The sequence below is a fragment of the Staurois parvus genome, unplaced genomic scaffold (genome assembly GCF_062004578.1).
Source record: "Staurois parvus isolate SC_StPar_1 unplaced genomic scaffold, SC_StPar_1.0 ptg000347l, whole genome shotgun sequence".
In the NCBI taxonomy this organism is placed as follows: Eukaryota; Metazoa; Chordata; class Amphibia; order Anura; family Ranidae; genus Staurois; species Staurois parvus.
In genome coordinates, this window is record NW_028318143.1 from 7,271,605 (window position 1) to 7,291,999 (window position 20,395).

Sequence of the window (20,395 nt, forward strand, 5' to 3'; positions counted from 1 at the left end):
ATCATCAGGGTACTGATCATCAGTGCCCTGATGCTCAGTGTAGATGTCGCCTCTGAGGAATGCCACTTACCGGCTCTCCTCTCCTCACCCACTGTCAGCGTGAGGAGAGGACTGCCAATAACCGTCATTTCCTCGTTTTACATGTGATCAGCTGTGATTGGACGCAGCTGAACACATGATAGAGCCTGTGTTATCTGCTCTTTACTGTGATTGGTGATCAGCTGTGTCCCAGGAAGGCCCCTGCAGGCTCTCCTGGCTCCTCTTGTCTGTCTGGTGCCCCAACAGCAAGCAGCTTGCTATGGGGCACCCATTGCTCCGTGTGTCCATTCACACACGGAGCGGTGGTTTGGCCCCACCCCCTCTCTCACTTCATTGGCTTACTGGTTGTGATTGACAGCAGTGGGAGCCAATGGCTCCCACTTGCTGTCTCAGCCAGTGAGGAGGCAGAGACCCGGGACAGCCGAGGCTGTCATTCACATCACTAGATCACGATGAGGCTCAGGTAAGTATTGAGGGGCTGGGGGAGCTGCTGTAAATAGAAGGTTTTTTACCTTCATGTATTCTATGCAAAAACCTTCAGCCTGTACAACCACTTTAAGTATTCTTATATTTCTAATATTTGTCATCTGTATCTGTCATTACTTTTATGAAATGTTATACTTATTTTGTATTTCTGTGATCTCCCTGCACATATCTAATACAACCCGACAAACGTAACGACACACCTTTCAGAGTGCAACTGCATTTGCAAAGTGCGCAGTCTATTTGCCTTTAGTAAATCAGCCCCATTACCTTGAGATGAGATTGCATTGCAAAGAAGGTTTATTTAACTGATGTGAATGGCAAAGTTCAGTTTAACCTTTTAAAAAAATCTGGCATGCAGGATATGTCTGTGTTTTGTAATCCATATTATACATTGCGTTGGTGAAAACTTGTCCTGCTAAAAACAACGTGTTCTCTTGTCCGTGTCATTTGCTGCTTTCGAAAATGCATCCGAGTGCAGAGCAATGCTTCTGGTGTGAACCAGTCCTCAGTCATGGAGCTTCCTTGCAGGCATTACCTATATCAGCTCCTCCCCCCCCCCCCCTCCCATCTACCTCATTCTCCTACTCTGCATTACTATGGTCTGTGAACATGCTGTCACCTTCCAGTGTGCTTCCAGGTCTGCTGCTGGATACTGTCCTTCATGGCTATCACTGGGCTGTTTGGCTTTCTGTCTCTGAGCTTCCATGATCTGTGTCACTGGACCGCCTGGCTCTGCCTCCTCCTTGTTCTGTTCAAAGTCTCTAAGTTGTTTGTGAGATGGAGGTATCTGAACAGAGCATTCAGTCCTTTCCCAGGTCCTAAACGTCACTGGCTGTATGGCAATGCCCACGAGGTAAGACGTATGTGCGTAAATATACAGCTAGGAAAATCTAGAATAATAAACCCAGAGAAAAAAACATTAGATCACCTAGGTGTGTCACCTGTGTAGACTGTGGTATGTCAAAAATGTATAATGTGCATATCTTTTTTTTTTTTAGGAAGTCAAAGAACTCATGTAAAATATCACAAATGTTTACTTTTTATTTAAAAAAAAACACTACATGGAGTTGACTTACTAAAGGCAAATAGACTGTACACTTTGCAAGTGCAGTAGTACACTGCAAGGGCATTTGTCCCAGTGCTTAGTATTTACACCGTGTACCAAATTATTATGCAAATGATATTTTTCTCATTTACCTAAATAATTGATGTAAATAACAGTCAGCATAATTCTCATGTTATCAACTATTAAGAGTACAATTCACATTTTATTGAACAAACCTCCTAATGATAACAGGATTTTTTTTAAACATAAAAACGTACAATGCACTGTTCCAAATTATTACAGACAGTAAGTTTCAAAACACTTTATAGGTTGTAAAGAACTGAAAATTGTCATTTGTTGGGTTTGCAGCATATTTACTGAAATCAAAAGCTATTTCAATCAAACTTTTTAAACACTTTAACAGGTCACATTACATTGTAACATAGGACCCCTTTTTTGATAGCAGCTTCACAAGTCTTGCATCCATTGAACTTGTGAGTTTTTGGACAGTTTCTGCTTGAATTTGTTTGCAAGATGTCAGAATAGCCTCCCAGAGCTGCTGTTTGGATGTAAACTGCCTCCCACCCTCATAGATCTTTTGCTTGAGGATGCTCCAAAGGTTCTCAATAGGATTGAGGTCAGGGGAGGATGGAGGCCACACCATGACTTTCTCTCCTTTTATCCCCATAGCAGCCATTGATGCAGAGGTATTTTTTGCAGCATGAGATGGTGCATTGTCATGCATGAAGATGCTTTTATTACGGAAAGCATAGTTCTTCCTTCTGTATCAGGGAAGAAAGTGGTCAGTCATAAACTCCACATACTTTGCAGGGGTCATCTTTATACCTTTGGGGACCCTAAAGGGGCCAACCAGCTCTGTTCCCATGATTCCAGCCGAAAACATGACTCCACCGCCGCCTTGCTGACGTCGCATCCTTGTTGGAACAGGGTGGCTGTCCACCAACCATCCATTACTCCATACAGGGTTGCACGGCACTCACCAGTGAACAGGACTGTTTGAAAATTAGTCTTCATGTATTTTTCTGCCCAATGCAGCCGTTTCTGCTTGTGAGCATTGGTTAGTGGTGGCCGAATAGAAGGTTTATGCACAGTTGCAAGACTCTGGAGGACTCTACACCTTGATGTCCGTGGGACTCCAGAGGCACCATCAGTTTCAAATATCTGTTTGCTGCTATGTAATGGTATATTAGCAGCTGCTCTCTTGATCCGATGCATGGATCTGGCAGAAATCTTCCTCAATGTGCCTTTATCTGCACAAACCCGTCTGTGCTCTGAATCAGCCACAAATCTCTTAACAGTGCGATGATCACGCTTATGTTTTTGAGAAATATCTAATGTTTTCATACCTCCTCCAAGGCATTGAACTATTTCACTCTTTTCGGCAGCAGAGATATCCTTTTTGTTCCCCATTTTGCTTGAAAATGGTGCTCTGCTTAATAATGTGGAACACCCTCCTTTAGTAGTTTTTCCTTAAATTGGGCCCACCGGCCAATCTAATTATCACAGGTGTCCGAGATTGTTTTCAGTGATCAAGAGAGCCCTGACACACAATGCCATCCATGAGTTAAACTGAAAAACAAAATATTTAATCTTTTTGACACTTAAATAGAATTTGCATAATCATTTGGAACAGGGTGTATTACAGGTACTTATATAGCTCTGTCATACATATGTTTATATTGTACATTCACATCAGTCCCTAACCCTCAACAGGTGTGCAATCTAAGGTCCCTAACTTACATTCATACATACACATACTAGGGCCAATTTAGACAGGAGCCAATTAACCTACCAGCATGTCTGTTGGAGGAAACTGGAGTACCTCCACACAGGCACAGGGAGAACATGCAAACTCCAGGCAGGTGGTGCCATGGTTGGGATTCAAACCAACGACCCTAGTACTGCCAGGCAGAAGTGCTAACCACTTAGCCACTGTGCTGCTCATGTAAATGAGGAGAGGCTCTGCTGACTTCCACTATCCAATTATGTGCAAGCAAAAGGCTGTTTTATTTTTACTTTCCTTGAATGTGATTGGCTATTCTGTGCAAAGTGAAGCTTCACCTCATTTACTAAGCTCTGGAGCAAATGCCTTTGCAGAGTGCAACTGCACTTGCAAAGTGCACAGTCTGTTTGCCTTTAGTAAATCAAGCTGGCCACATATATTACTTCTTGATTGTTCAAACTTCGTACAATGACCTATAGATTTACAGATAAGTAAGAGTGAATGCTAAACAATTTAAAAACTTAAAATGATGTCCGAATCAACAGGTACTTTCATAAATGAGTTGTTGGAGATTCTAAAGCTCACCATGCACGTTACAATATGTCTGTACTTTAGCTGTGTGTAGTGCATGGATCCGCCTGATTGGATACAGAATGTATAATTTAGGTGCGCACTCATATTGCAAAGGTATGGTAAATCTAAAGTTGATTGCACAGAAACTGTACAGTTCAGGGGCATCAAACTCATTTTCACCGCGGGCTGCGTCAGCATTATTGCCCTCAAAGGCCGGTTGTATCTGTAAGACTATATAAATGTATCTACTCTTTATATTAAGGAATTGTCTCTGCACTCAATTATTACTGCTTTTAATTATCACTTAAGTAATAAATAGCTCTGAAAGTAGAAGTCTAGGAAAAATAATGGCAAACAGATAACCACCCCTAACATCAGATGTCAAAAGCCCCCCAGCATCATAAGTCAAGAGTCCCCCACCTTTCCTTACATCACAGTGCACACCTCTTACCTTGTGCTGCTGCCGGGAAGAAGCTGGGAGAGGAGCTGATAAGCAGAAAGTTCAGGGTCTGGAGGAGGACCTGAGGAGAGCTTGAGACAGCAGCCGGAGTCTGTTGAATGCTGAGACCAGGAGAGGTGGCTACCAGGGGGTGCTGCGGCTGCGCAGAGAGGCACAGGATCTATGAGTTCTGTCCTCCTCTTTGCTGTCCACTGCTGAGACAAGGTGGGGGTGGAGGCAAGGGGGGTGCCGCAGCTGCAAGAGAGGTGTGAGGGCCATATGCCTGGGGACCTTGTGTTTGATATATGTAGGTTGGTAATATGTATGGTGAGCTTAACCTCCTTGGCGGTATTCCCGAGTGTAGCTCGGGGTAAAGTTTCAGTACCAAAAGCGGTAACCCCGAGCTACACTTGGGCTTACCATGCGGCGCTGCATAGGGAGTCCCTGCAGCGCTTACCTTGTCCTTCGCTCCCGCGATGTGTCCCCTGCAGCGTCCCCGGCCATCTCCTCCGGCTGATGCCGGCATCCGGCTTCCGTGTTCCGGTCCCTGTGACGTCGGGACAAACGGGCGCCGCAACCGGCGGCAAATTTGACATTTTTTTAAAAATGTCATTTTTTTAAAAATGATTATTACATAGTAAAACATTGCTGTTTCCAAACATTTCACATACATTTTGTCCCTACTGCTTTGTCCTGTGCCCTGCCTGCATTTTGACTGTTCTTTCTGCCTGGAAACCTAGAAAAGTCCATGGCGTCCAAAAAGCGTCCCTTTATGTCAAAAGCGGTTTTAGACCGGCTAGAGAACAGCGATAGTAAATCAGAACCACTTGCAGAATTGAGTGATAATGATTCGTGGGAAAATTCGTCATCAGACACTGAAAACGATTCTGCGACTTTGCTCAGTGATGGGCGAACTTGGCGCTATATTTCAAATTTCAGTGTTTTTGGTTTGATTATATTATTTAATTAAATGTATTATTATTATTATATTATTTTTTATGATTATTTATTAAATTATAATTTATGATTTTGTGTTTCAATTTTTATCATATCCGGAATGTTTACTAGACTCTTGTTCGGACAGATTTCAGTGAGTTATTCCTAAATTACAGGCCTACAATAAAAAAAAAAAATACATATTTCCATGCAAAAAAATGGTACTGCTTTCAGCACCAAAAATCTGAAATAATCATACCACCAGGGAGGTTAAAATGTTACTAAACCCAGGACCCCGCATTCACTATATCTTGTCACCCACAGTACACAGAACATGAAAATGTAATTAGTTCAGTAAATAAACTGTTAAATTTTTTTTCTCATCAGCAGTATATAGCCGTCTTGTGACTTCTATCAGTGTCCAGCAAAGCACTGGTTAAAACTTGTAGGAGGAGTTTTCATTCTGCTCTAACTGCCCTTTGAGGCTGCATAACCCCTGACTCTCTGTCTGGACAGTGTTGATTGGCCCTGTGCTGATCACATGCACCCTCCCAAAGAAAAAAAAAACTCTATTAATACACACTAAACTGAGCATGTGCAGAGTGACTCCAAAGACTGTCTTATCAGAAGATGAGTTGGGGAGGATCAGAGAAACCAGGGACACACCAAAGTGAGCATGTGCAGCTTGCCCCCAAGTCTCTGTTCTATCAGGAGATGGATTAGGGACAGTAGAAGAAGGGAAGGATCAGAGAAGACAAGATCAAACAGCCTTTTTACACAATGCAGAGGATTAACCCCTTAGGTTTCACAGTGAGAATAACAAGCATGCTTTACTGCATATACAGACTGATGTTACTGTTGTGAGTTCAGTAACACTTTAAAAAAAGATGGTCTAATCGGATTTTGTGACCAGCGTTAGCGTTTTACAAAGGGTCATAACCCACCACAATGTCATTCTCCCGTAGTCAGCTCACTTTGTACTGAGACTTCACGTGTCATAAGCCTTAATGTGGTCCAGTTTCTATAAATAAGCTTCATTATCTGCATTTTTATTATTTCAGTTCCCTGGAGATGGAAGCGAATTAGGCGTTATAATGTGCTATGCTGGACAGTATCCATATGCCTACCCTCTGTGGCTGGGAAATTTCTTTGGATTGCTGTATATCTGTCATCCTGATTATGCAAAAGCTATTCTTTCCAGGCAGGGTGAGACCTTGTGAAAATGTGTTTAATATGTTTTTATGTTCAAGAAATTGTTGTTAGACTAGGTTCCCATATATGCGACCTTGTGAGCCGCATTTGCACAGGCATGGAAGCCTATTCATTTGAATGGGCTGCTGCTCCTGCACCTTTTTTGAAACTCAGCTGCAGGAAATTTACATGGTGCTTTTGCAACATTTGATTTACTGCAACACAAAACGTACTGTTTTTTTCAGATGTGTGGGGGTGTCATTAAAAATTAATGGCATCCCAATGCTTCGGCAAAGGAGCAGCGCATTTGTTGCAAGTGGTTGCGGGTGTGGGAACAGGTGTTACTGCACCAGCACAAGTGTAAACCTATATCGGATATTGGAGCCTCTGTGGGCCATACGTAGAAGAGATGACCTCCCTGTACAGTAGAAATGACACCTGAAGAAAATATACCTCAAGAGGTGATATACTCATATATGGTGTCATCCTTGAAACTAGGGGAACTATCATTTACTAATGATTATGCCCAGGCATAAAAAAAAAATCTCCAAAGTGGGCGTCCAAACACTTGCCAAGTAACACAGTGTAAAGCAGTGGAAGTCTATGATAGATCCATTTTAGTCAGAGAAGGAAGGGCTATCCAACCAGACCTGCCACACCTTATCAAATTTATTTTGGCCATCCCCTGTTCCTGTAACTGACCTTGTAAAAAGGGACCATTTTGTTAACCAGCCCCTTCCAGTATGATAAAGAAGGAACCTCAGGTTTTATCCAGTACAGAATTAAAGCTTTAGCACAGTGGCTAAATGGTTATTATTTCCACCTGGTAGTACTAGGATCATTGGTTCGAATCCCCACTACAGCACCACCTGCCTGGAGTTTGTATGTTCTTTCTGTGTCTGTGTGGGTTTCCTCTGGGTACTCTGGTTTCCTCCCACACTCAAAAGACGTGCTGGTAGGTTAACTGACTGCTGTCTAAATTGGCCCTAGTATGTGTATTAATGTAGGTTAGGGACCTTGGATTGTATGCCCCAGGAGGATTAGAAACTGATGTCATTGTATAATATATATGTAAAACACTGCATAAATTGATGGTGCTATATAAGTACCTCAAATAAATAAAGCTATACAAGCATAAAACAACAGGAGGCTAAGCAGGGTACACTGGGCCCTAGTAAGAGCAAGACCCTCCACCAGACCAAGGAGACAAACAGACACGGTTACTGGCACTGGTACGGTAGTAATCCTAAGAATACAATGCAGTAGATCTTTCCAGAACTGTTGAACCACCGGACAGTCCCAAAACATGTGGCCGGGGAGTGCCAGCAACACTAGCACTCTGTGGACACCCGAGGGTACATCCGAGCCAGGCTGGCAGGGGTATAATACATTCTGTGAGGTGGACGTCCACCTCACCCAACACCAGAGAACCTAGGAAGGGGGAGTCTGAAAAAGCTCCCTGTATAATTCAGACCTGTTTTTTTTCATTGAATCATCTGTAAGAACATTTTCCAGTGTGGAAGGCTGAGTCTCTATACGAATGAAGCCAAACTGAGCAATAAAGACATATTTTAGTTGCATATAGCGAAAAGGATAGACATTGGGAAGATCATATTTGTGTTTCAGGGCATCAAACTCGAGTAGTTCACCTCCCCCCACTACATCCCCTATAGTTTTGATACCTTTGGAGGCACACAAAATGGGATCAAGAATAGAGGCGAAATGAGGAAACTTAGGATTCCACCAGAGTGGGGAGGCTGGAGGGACAGCCATGCACTCAGGGGCCAGAATGCGCCGAGTGAGCTCCCATGCCTTGACCCTCATGTGTCAGTGAGAGGGATGGTAGCTCCTGAACCCCGATACAAAAGAAGTCGCAAGCTTTCGTAGGATCCTAGAACTGCCGCCTCCAATACCATGGCCGAGTCTCCACCGTCCCCAAGAAGCTCAGGTCTTTATTTGACAAAGCAAGTAGTAACACTGTGGAGCACTACAAAGATTAAAATGCTAAACCTTCAAATCTGATGGCCTTCTTTTGAGTAATTTCCTAGCAATCAAATCAGCTTATGCAGACTGTCATAGAACTATTTATTATGAATGTAAAAACTGGACCCTCTTATGGGCTCCAAGGTAAAAAACAGATGACACCGAGTATTATCTGTCACCAGGTTTAATTAGCAACCACGCAGAACCTTGAGTAATGCGTAAGGGGAATCTGTAATAAATCTGTAAGGATTGTTCTTCAAAGACTCTTCTCATGGGCCAAAACAAGAACTTTTATACCCTGTACTACAATATATTAGACTGTAATCACTAACAAGGAAGTCTGATATAATGAATGTAATGTTTTCATTCTTATAGATCCCAAGGATACCTTTAGCTATGACGTCCTAACTCCATGGATTGGTATGTAACACAAATAAAAAAAATTACAGCAAGTCCACAAATATTGGGAGAATAAGCTGTTAACCGTTTACATAAACACAGTGAATTCTACTACATGTTTTAACTGAAACACACACCCTTCATTGCATCCATTGTTGGGATTCTGACTTTTAAAAAATGTCTGTCACTTGCTGCCATGCCCAGACAGGAATATAACGGAGTTTACACTGCGGTAGCCTCTTTAAAGAGGCAGAGTTCCTACTTTCTACTTAGAGCATTGAAAGATTTAGCAAAATGGTGCAAGAAATATTTACAGAAAAGATATTACAAAAACAGAAATAGGCAACAGTAGACTAAAAGGGTTTAAAAGTGAAAAATAATTAAAGAGGAACTTCACCCTTCGAGAGTGAAGTTTTTCCCAGTGAATCCAGTACTGTCCCGATAACATCCCCTGAAAGGTGCCACACTGTCAGGTCCAGCGCCGCCATCTTCTTTGTGACTTCATCAAGAGGTCGGCGGTCTTATCCGGGTTCTTGCACCCATTCTCCTGATGCACAGTGCATGTGTAGTGGGTTATATATACTGTATGTCTTATATACGCATCCCAGAAAGGAAGGGGAGGGGTAGGGGGTGATGCCATTCTGTCCTAGGCCAGAAGGCAGAAGAACTGGCTGCACTCCTCGAAAAAAAAAGGATCACCCCTAAAAAAATATTTTTTGTTCAGTTTGCTAAAAGGGGGAAGGAGGAGCCAGATGAGTGGAACACAAAAAATTGTGTAAAGCTCCACTTTAATCAGAGTTCACCTGGTCTCAGTAAATTGCACAGTTTTGATCACTTGAAGATAAAATCTAATCTGATGTTTGCAAGAGTCACTGGCCCCCTTAATGTGACCCGTAGTGTAATTTTAGGATTTGTGGTGGTAAAATAAAAGCTCACAGCCACTTGAGCAATCAAGTTTTCTAGTCTTTGAAGAAGGTGTCATAAAGCTACCCCCCCCCTTCCCAATTAAAAGGACAGAGTGTTTTCTGGGTGTGCTGAAATGTTTTATAATGCTCCAGTACACACACTATTAAAGTAGAATGCCAGCTTTATTTCAGTTTAAAATATTTTGTTTGTACCAATATGGCACAACTTAACTATTTCCACTACAAAACTGTGGTGTGCTGTAATATACTGTGGTAGTGTAGCACTACTCCTGTAGGAGCCGCAGGAATACTGTCCTCCCCGGTTACTTTCCCTGCAGCCAGGTACGCAGGCTCATTCACACGTTTCTCCAATAATCAGTCTAGGGGTGTTGTTTTAATTTTTGAAGAATTGGGATAGGGTTGAGGGAGATGAGTGGGATACTCCAAAAGTAGGAACTATACTCATTGAGGGCTTTGTCTAATCTTCTGGGCAAGCTATGTCAAAGTCTCTGCTTGGATCAAACAGTGGACTTCATCTTTAAGGCAGTAGGAACAAAGTAGTATTAACAGTGCTAGTAGTAACTTCTTTAGAGCCCAGAGCAATGTCCCTTTAAAAGCAGGACAGCTGGACAAAGCTCTTCGGAACAGCAGACGGTGTTCTGTTTGTTAGACCTGGAGTTGACTTCCTAGCACCAGAGGGGGTTAAACAGCACAAAGTCTCAAAGATCCTTTTGGAATGTCTGTACTCAAAAGGCCCAAGAGCAGCTGGGTGCCTTCTTCCATGGTACCACACCAGATCTTCAGGAGCCCCTCAGTCAGCATAGCAGAGCATTCAGGTCTTCAGGTCACCCACCTGAGGCCACACGGCAGTAGATGCCTAGGAGGACAACGTGCCTTCTCCCAGGCTTGGATGATCCTATACAGGAAAGACTCAGAACTCAGTATGCTCACTGAATAAATACAGCTACCCAGTATGCCATAGAGCAATACAAAAGGCATGCAGAGCAGACTAGGCAGACTAGCAGGACCTGAGCACACAGAGCAGACTTAACTAAATGATCACAGCTCACCAAGTACAGTGACCTGCCTATGCTTTTACCTAACAAATAATTACAGTTACTCTGGCTACAGAGTGACAACTATTTATACCTATCAAAAACACAACTAATTCTATCTATCTAATCTTAGCACCTACCCAGGAGGGTGCTACATCAGCATTTGCTGAGGAAGTTAAAGCAGAGTTAAACCTTAAAGCTAACAGTTACTATATTACAGCTTATCAATTCTTAGACATGGTGTCTGCATTCATTTTCTTTTTAGGCTTTCTTTCTTCTATTTTCATCTGGTGACCAAGCCAATACGTCTGTTGCTTGTCAAAAGAACAAGCTCTCTTCTAGATGTATCAGATTACAGAGATGGGGCAAACCATTTAAGACTGGTATTTATCCCAAAAGGAAATAAACTGTTTGCTGTAACTGACTATAAAGTGTGAGCTGGAGTTTGGCTTCAGTTTGTTAATGTATTTAAATGTGAGAGAACATTTAACACTACCTCCCTTTCCCCAGACTGACAATGTTGCTGTCTGCTGTGCCTCCTATGCTCATGCATCCAGAGTAGGGGAATTCTAAAACACGAGGTGTGTTATTGGCCAAACCACCAGGTGAAAATAGAGGAAAAAAGACCATTTTTGGTTTTGGGTTTAATAGCTAATTAAAGCGTGTAGGGCTGAGTGCATCTCTGCCATTCAGGAGATTCCTTGTATTTTTATCAATAAATACAAGGCTTCCTTTGATTGGCTGAAGTGGAGATCTAGGATGTCTTTCTCCTAGTAGGACTAATGTATTATACTTCTGGACCTTGTAATATAAGTGTGGTGTCTAACTGAGTGGTATTTTTTTCTACATTAATGTAAGTATTTTTGGGAAGGTACCTCTATTACCGTAGGAGTTCAGGGATATAAATGAAAGTTGAGAGTTTAAGATGTATGAGAGTTCAGCTATAGGTACATAGTCTCATAGATGTGTATTTCTTAAGCTATACACCAAACTATTTATGACTTGGCCATTTACAACAGGGTCTCATTAGAAGTCCTTTGAAGACCCTGACTAGTTGAATTGTATAATATCTTTTTTTTACCGTGGATTATGTTTTGCAAATGTGTCACCTTCCGTGACTGCCTAGCATAGACAGATTTTATTCTGACAGTTTTGTTACAGACTTGTGAATCTGGGGGGAAAATTAAGGTGGCACTGGGTTCATTACCACTTTCCCATTCTCTCAACCAGGGGCGGACTAACAACTCATGGGGCCCCCAGGCAGTAGGGGATTATGGGGCCCCTGTGTCCTCGCCCACACTCAAACCACACCCAAAAAAGCCTATGAAAGGTACCAGGGACATCTCATGGGGCCCCCTACTGACCCCGGGCCCTCGGGCAGTGCCTGAGTACCCGAATGGTCAGTCCGCCCCTGCTCACAACACAGTTTGGGGTTTGTCAGGTTTCATAATTGTATATACGATAAATTGTTGTCCAAAAGCAAAGTGTTCATATACAGTGGGGATCGAAAGTTTGGGCACCCCAGATAAAAATTTGTATTAATGTGCATAAAGAAGCCAAGGAAAGATGGAAAAATCTCCAAAAGGCATCAAATTACAGATTAGACATTCTTATAATATGTCAACAAAAGTTAGATTTTATTTCCATCATTTACACTGTCAAAATAACAGGAAACAAAAAAATGGCGTCTGCAAAAGTTTGGGCATCCTGCAGAGTTAATATCTTGTACTGCCCCCTTTGGCAAGTATCACAGCTTGTAAACGCTTTTTGTAGCCAGCCAAGAGTCTTTCAATTCTTGTTTGAGGTATCTTTGCCCATTCTTCCTTACAAAAGTCTTTCAGTTCTTTGCGATTTCTGGGCTGTCTGTCACGCACTGCTCTTTTAAGGCCTATCCATAGATTTTCAATTATGTTGAGGTCAGGAGATTGTGAAGGCCATGGCAAAGCCTTCAGTTTACGCCTTTTGATGTAATCCCCCCTGGATTTCGAGGTGTGTTTAGGATCATTATCCATTTGTAGAAGCCATCCTCTCTTTAACTTCAGCTTTTTCACAGATGGCATCAAGTTACCATCCAAAATTTGCTGAAATTTTATTGAATCCATTTTTCCTTCTACTCGTGAGATGTTCCCTGTGCCACTGGCTGCAACACAACCCCAAAGCATGATTGATCCAACCCCATGCTTAACAGTTGGACAGAGGTTCTTTTCATTAAATTCTGTGCCCCTTCTTCTCCAAACGTACCTTTGCTCATTCCGGCCAAAAAGTTAAATTTTTACCTCATCGGTCCACAGAACTTGTTTCCAAAATGCATCAGGTTTGTCTATATGTTCATTTGCAAAGTTCAAACGATGATTTTTGTGGTGAGGACGTAGAAGAGGTTTTCTTCTGATGACTCTTTCATGAAAACCATATTTGTACAAGTATCTCTTTATAGTGGAATAGTGTACCACAATTCTAGTGTCTGCCAGATCTTTCTGGAGGGATCGTGCAGTCAAACGTGGGTTTTGAATTGTTTTTCTCACAATCCTGCGAGCTGTTCTGTCTGATATTTTTCTTGGTCTTCCAGATCTTGCTTTAACTTCCACTGTTCCTGATGACTGCCATTTCTTAAATACATTCCGAACAGAGGATATTGACATCTGAAAACGCTTTGCTATCTTCTTATAGCCTTCTCCAGCTTTGTGAGCGTCAACTATTTTCAGTTTCAGTTTTCTAGACAACTGCTTAGAAGAACCCATGGTGTTGATTGTTGGGGCAAGGTCAGATGAGTCTGGGCATTTAAAACCTTTGAGATTGACATCACCTGGTCTTCCCAGACGATGATTGAGAACAATCCATGACACTGGCAGGTCTCAGCTTGGCAAAGGGGGCAGTACAAGATATTAACTCTGCAGGGTGCCCAAACTTTTGCAGACGCCATTTTTTTGTTTTCTGTTATTTTGAAAGTGTAAATGATGGAAATAAAATCTAACTTTTGTTGACATATTATAAGAATGTCTAATCTGTAATTTGATGCCTTTTGGAGATTTTTCCATCTTTCCTTGGCTTCTTTATGCACATTAATACAAATTTTTATCTGGGGTGCCCAAACTTTCGATCCCCACTGTACATCAACACTAGTAGAGTTTTGTAACTTTTGCTAAAAGTTAATTATTAAAGTAGTATTTTTAGCGTAACACATTGAGCACAACAAAATAAACGTTTCTCAGTAAACTATTTGTTAAAATTCTAACCCCACCACTTACAATTTACTACTTTCATTGCTACTGGCTTCTCTTGTCTCCCCTGAACTTTTATCCTTCGCAGGATGCCATGCCATCTTAGGCCATGGGGCTGTGAACACAGTGATGCACACAGTGTAGGAGACACAACTCTAGTCCTGCATAAAAAGGTGACTCCATAGAGGGTTCAGGGACACGTGAGAACTGTATACACATCACCTAGAATTTATTCTGCTGGACAGGAATGACTGTCCATATTGAGGAGAGGATACTTCATTGTTGACTTTGCTTGTAGCACTGTGTTTGTAACTTAATGGATCCATTAAACCCACATGCTCAAGACCAAGAAGACAGTTGTGTCCCATGTTTTCCGGCTGGACAGTGCAAACTATGTTTTGGTTGAGGACTATTTCAGCAACTTTTTTTGAGACAGAACTTTTAAGGCTTGTGTACATAAGTTTTGTTTACACCAAAACTGCTTTTCTCATGTAAGAAGTCAATGGGAATGCAAAGGTAGATTGGTGCAGTTTAGGGGATAGTCAATGCAGGTCAGCAGTACCTACCTGTGTAGGGTCTCAAATTGATTTTAAATGTACTTGAAATTACATAAGCCATTAAAAGCACCTATGCTTACATCATTGAGGGCCTGTTCACATTAGAATGCAGTGCCATGTTCCCGTGTGGCTTCCCACAACACATTTTCAATCGCATTGCCCTTGCGATCTGCTGCAGGTGTCAGCGCAAAATTAAGGACACCCCAAACACAGGTCGCAAACACAAAAGTAACATGCGATGCAGTTGCCATGTGTTTCAAAAAGTAGTGCATGCACTACTTTTGGTGCAGTGTGATTTCAGCCCATCGCACTGCACAGAATTGCATGTGAATCACACAGGAACCGTACAGCGTTCCTGTGCGGTTCACATGCATTCCTAATGTGCATGGGCTCTGTGAAGCTGAAAACAATTTTCTTCTAAATGTGTTTCCAGAAGAGGTTTGTATCAGACACTGATTTTCATTTTGCACCCACATAATTTGAAAGGTTTGCTAAAATATAGAGCTTCCTACTGTAACTCTTAACCTTCTAACTGGAAAATTTCCTTACACTGTCATACATTTAATCTCACAGGCAAAGCAAAATGATGGACATCCATACATTGCCATGCTGGTAGAGGATTGCCCCCACTACCAATGCAGGATCAACAGCTCAGATACTCAACAGCTTGCAAATACACTACAGCCCTGGCCAAAAGTTTTGAGAATGACACAAATATTATTTTCACAAAGTCTGCTGCTTTAATGTTTTTAGATCTTTTTGTCAGATGTTACTATGGTATACTGAAGTATAATTACAAACATTTCATAAGTGTCAAAGGCTTTTATCGACAATTACATTAAGTTTCTGCAAAGAGTTAATATTTGCAGTGTTTCTTTTTCAAGACCTCTGCAACTCGACCTGACATGCTGTCAATTAATTTCTGGGCCACATCGTGACTGATGGCAGCCAATTCTTGCATAATCAATGCTTGGAGTTTGTCAGAATTTGTGGAGGGGGGAGGGTTGTTTATATGCCTCTTGACAATTGACCACAAGTTCTGGATGGGATTAAGGTCTGGGGAGTTTCCTGGCCATTGACCCTACATTTCAATTTTTTTTTTCCCCAAGCCACTTAGTTATCGTTTTTGCCTTATGGCAAGGTGCTCCATCATGCTGGAAAGGGCATTGTTCATCACCAAAACTGTTCTTGGATGGTTGGGAGAAGTTGCTCTTGGAGGATCTTTTTGTACCATTCTATATTCATGGCTGTGTTGTTAGGCAAAATTGTGAGTGAACCCACTCCCTTGGCTGAGAAGAAATCCCACACATGAATGGTCTCAAGATGCTTTACTGTTGGCATGACACAGGACTCTACACTGGTGGTGCCCCAGTCCCACAGCTGAATCAACTTTAGGAGATGGTCTTGGAGCTTGCTGGGCTTTCTTGGGCTCCCTGAAGACTTCTTCATAACAATTGAACCTCTGTCCTTGAAATTCTTGATGATCCGATAAATGGTTCTTTTAGGTGCAATATTAGTAGCAGCAATATCCTTGCCTATGAATCCCTTTGTGTTTGCAAAGCAATGATGACTGTATGTTTTTCCTTGCAGGTAAATTAATATTTGTGTAATTCTCAAAACTTTAGGCCAGCGGTGTACACCCTGCCTATAACAGGCTTGTGAAAAGCAACCAGCAGCAGACTTGAGTCATTCTGCCTGCCCTAGCCAGAAAAACTGGAAGGTTAAGCAAAAACGCAAGCTAAATTCCACAATGGAGATACAAGGCAATTAATTGTTTTGCTGGAGGGAAACCAAGCCATGACATTTTGACCTGTGAAAACATGCCTTCTAAATTGTATAACTTTTCAAATTTAAATTTTCCAGCTCTTAAATGGTGCAAACTGATAATGTAGTTGTGTATAGAGTAAACAGAAGATGGCTGGCCAAAGCAAACGCATCATGGCTTTCAGGTGGGGCTGATTATAGCCTACAAAAAGACAACCAGTGAGCACACCAGGTTCACAGATGAGCCCACTGGTACCCTAAACTAAAACCGATTCCACAAACGCAAATAGAGCATCACCAGAAGCCAACAGAGCAATGACAAAACATGTTAAAATAAGCCACTATAGTACTCTGATTTATAAAAATGCACCATATAATGATGCTAAAATGTTCTTATTTCTTTCTGTGGGGAACACCAAGTGGCACTACAATAGGTCAATTTGTACAGTATTGACATTTGGACTTGATGGTTAAGGTTGTGGGTAAAGCAATTTTATTGTTAGATCCTGAAGTTAGGGGTTAGATGCACAAAGCATACTTTCAGATGGCATGTAGAAAAACACCAGATTGTTACATGTTGGACTGACATTTCCATCCATTACCTGTTCTCATTTCTTTTCCTCAGGTAAAGGGCTGCTGGTGTTATCCGGCCAGAAGTGGTTCCAGCGCCGCAAGCTGCTGACTCCTGCCTTCCATTATGATGTATTGAAGCCGTATGTCAAACTGATGTCAGACAGCGTAAATGTCATGCTGGTAATTACACACATACTTTATATACATTCTACAATCACTAAGTATAAATTCCAGGAGTATCTGGCATGGCTTGGTGCTATTTTAAACCCGCATTATTATCAGTAGGACATTATTGATCATATTGATTTATTTTCTAACTAATATATTTAAAAGCAGATTGGATTTCCTGCCCCCTCCTCCTCAAAAAACTACACTCCCTCGGCCTCAGAGATTCTGCTCTCTCCTGGCTCTCATTCTACCTGTCACAACGCTCCTTCAGCGTTACCTATAATGCTACCACCTCCCTCTCACTCCCCCTCTCTGTTGGGGTCCCTCAAGGCTCTGTCCTCGGGCCCCTTCTCTTCTCCATCTACACCTCCTCCCTTGGCCAACTCATACACTCTCATGGCTTCAACTACCACCTCTATGCCGACGACACACAAATCTATCTCTCAACCCCCCACCTCACCCCCTCGGTCTCCGCCCAAATCACACACCTGCTGAGCGACATATCAGACTGGATGTCGCTCCACTTCCTTAAACTGAACCTCTCCAAAACCAAGTTTCTTGTCTTCCCCCCAGCCCGGACACCACCCCCCATTGACTTCTCTATCACATCGAACAACGCTACCATCAAACCCGCCCCGCAGGCCAGAGTACTTGGTGTCATTCTGGACTCCAACCTATCCTTCCAGCCCCAAGTCCATCCTTTAACAAACTCGTGCAGACTCCACCTCCGCAACATCGCCAAAATACGCACGTTCCTAACCCCAGAAACCACTAAACAGCTCATCCACTCCCTCATCATATCACGACTCGACTACTGCAACTCCCTCCTCACTGGCCTGCCTCTCCGCTGGCTATCCCCGCTTCAGTCCATCCTGAATACGGCTGCCAGACTCATTCACCTTTCCAACCGCTCGGTCTCCGCCACCCCCCTCTGCCAATCCCTCCACTGGCTTCCGATTGCGCAACAGATCAAATTCAAAATCCTAACGCTGACGTACAAAGCTGTCCACCATACTGCCCCGAACTACATCACTGACCTAATATCCAAGTACCACCCAGCACGCACACTCCGCTCCTCACAAGACCTCCTTCTCTCTAGTTCCCTGGTCTCCTCCTCCCATGCCCGCCTCCAGGACTTCTACAGGGTGTCACCCATCCTCTGGAACTCCCTGCCCCAACCCATCAGATTATCACCTACACTCCTCTCCTTTAGGCGCACCCTGAAAACCCATCTCTTCAGGGAAGCCTACCCCGCCCCATGCTAACTTGTCGACCTCCTCCACTCTTCCTACCACTCCATCCCCCACAGTTATCTCCTCCTGTGCCACCATCCCCTCCCTCCTAGATTGTAAGCTCGAAAGAGCAGGGCCCTCGATCCCCTCATGTTTTGCATTGTATTGGTATTGTTCTGTCACATGTTCTGTCCCCCTTTGTAATGTACAGCGCTGAGCGAACTATTGGCGCTTTATAAATACTGTATAATAATAATAATATATATTTAAGCCTAGCTACAAAAAGGGAGAGAACTCTAGGGTCCTTTCACATGGACGTTCCATTTGTCCGTTTTTCATCTATCCATTTTTGGATGAAAAATGTACAGCAATGCATCACTATAGACTTACTGATCTAACCGTATGACCAATCGTTTACATATGTTTACATTTAGGTCCATTTTTTTAAATTGGAACAAGGTTGCATTGTTTTCTGTTCAGATGCTCTGAACAGATGTACATGGATGGACTTGTGTCCATTTACACCCACCTACCAGAAGAAACAATGGAAAAGGACTGCATCCTTTTCTGTTTTTGAGAATCGGACTGGAGGTAGCCTGATAAAAATGAACAGAGAAGTCTGTTTATACCTGGCCACCCATAATGTTGCTGGGTCTGCCTTGGGGGGGGCCAAAAAAAGTCCAAATAACTGTGCTTTACCACGTTTTTCAGTGTTAGAGCGTTTTTACAGCTAAAAAACTCCTCTAGAAACCCACTAGTTCTGGGGTTTTTTTCCAGCCATAAAACGTTCCTGCCAAAAAACGTTGATTACAGTCTACGTGTGCATGGACACATAGGATAACATGCTGGGGGGTTTACTGGCTGTAGAAAAAAACATCCAAAACCAAAACCAGCCGCTGTAAAAACGTCCCGTGTGCATGAGGACTTAGGGTTGACTAACAGGGGAAACAGTACTTGTACAGGCTAGTAAATCTTGTCTGATTATTATTATCTTTTCTGTGAAGCTTGCACGTTTACATGACTAAACAAAAAAAGAGATTTGGAGTGCACTCGGGTGTTAGGTCACTTCAAATTTTTAATACACTGGTGCCACGTGACCACGTCCTAGTTTGCTAAATGGACAGAGGGGGAAAAGGAAATAGACAAAGGGAGGAAATGGACTTTAAAGGCACAGAATACATATACACATATTAGTAAAATCATCTGTACTTTATTATGACAATAAGCCATGACAGAAAACATTTTTTTTATTAAAAATTCCATTGCACAATGTCCCCGTGGACAATGTCACACATCCTGCCATACCGAAGGAACAAAACTAGTGATAAGACATACTGTAACCACCAGGAAAAGTCCTATGGGGGGTGTGAGTAACTTTAAGCCGCTAGAAGAATGGCCCAACATGTTTCGCGACAACAATCGCTTCCTCAGGGGCTGAATTATAAAATCTAAAAAGGAAAACATATACATGTAAATATATTGGTTGTAACAGCTTATATCATAAACACGTGAGAATCCAAATGAATATATAATCGAACTTACATTAAGTATTTGTGTGCCAAGCAACAAAAGACCTCCTATTTCCGACCTCCTCTACTGCTCATATAAGGTAGGGGGCCATCCAAGAGCCAGATATGGGGGCACAATACCAATGACCAGCAAAACACGGGCCTTATAGGTTTAAAAAAGTAGTTAGAGGTGTAACATATATATCATGACCCTCTATCCCTTATATGGTTTTTTAGACCTATGAGGCCTGTGTTTTGCTGGCCATTATTGTGCCCCCATTCTTCTAGCGGCTTAATGTCCCTCACCCCCCATAGGACTTTTCCTGGTGGTTACAGTATGTTTTATCACTAGTTTTGTTCCTTCCACGGGGATATTGTACAACTAAAAATGTTTTTCTGTCATGACTTATTGTCATAATAAAGTACAAATGATTTTACTAATATGTGTATATGTATTCTGTGCCTTTAAAGTCCATTTTCTCCCTTTGTATATTTCCTTTTCCCCCTCTTTCAGATTTGCACGTCTACATGCCTTTCTCCTTTGCATAAGTTTAACATGAACAGTCGGCAAAGCTGGTCT

The 20,395-nt window shown here is 42.3% G+C and overlaps 1 protein-coding gene across 1 annotated transcript in view; it reads left to right on the forward strand.

Annotated features, from left to right (window-relative positions):
- Positions 1–1,112: 1,112 nt before the first annotated feature.
- LOC149456822 (cytochrome P450 4B1-like) overlaps positions 1,113–20,395 on the forward strand; it is a 64,769-nt gene continuing 45,486 nt past the window's right edge. The window contains exons 1-4 of the mRNA XM_089684426.1: positions 1,113–1,378; positions 6,324–6,468; positions 8,812–8,856; positions 16,960–17,087. Coding sequence (XP_089540552.1) covers positions 1,187–1,378; positions 6,324–6,468; positions 8,812–8,856; positions 16,960–17,087 — 510 coding nt within the window. The 5' untranslated portion in view covers positions 1,113–1,186. The remainder of the gene's footprint in view (positions 1,379–6,323; positions 6,469–8,811; positions 8,857–16,959; positions 17,088–20,395) is intronic.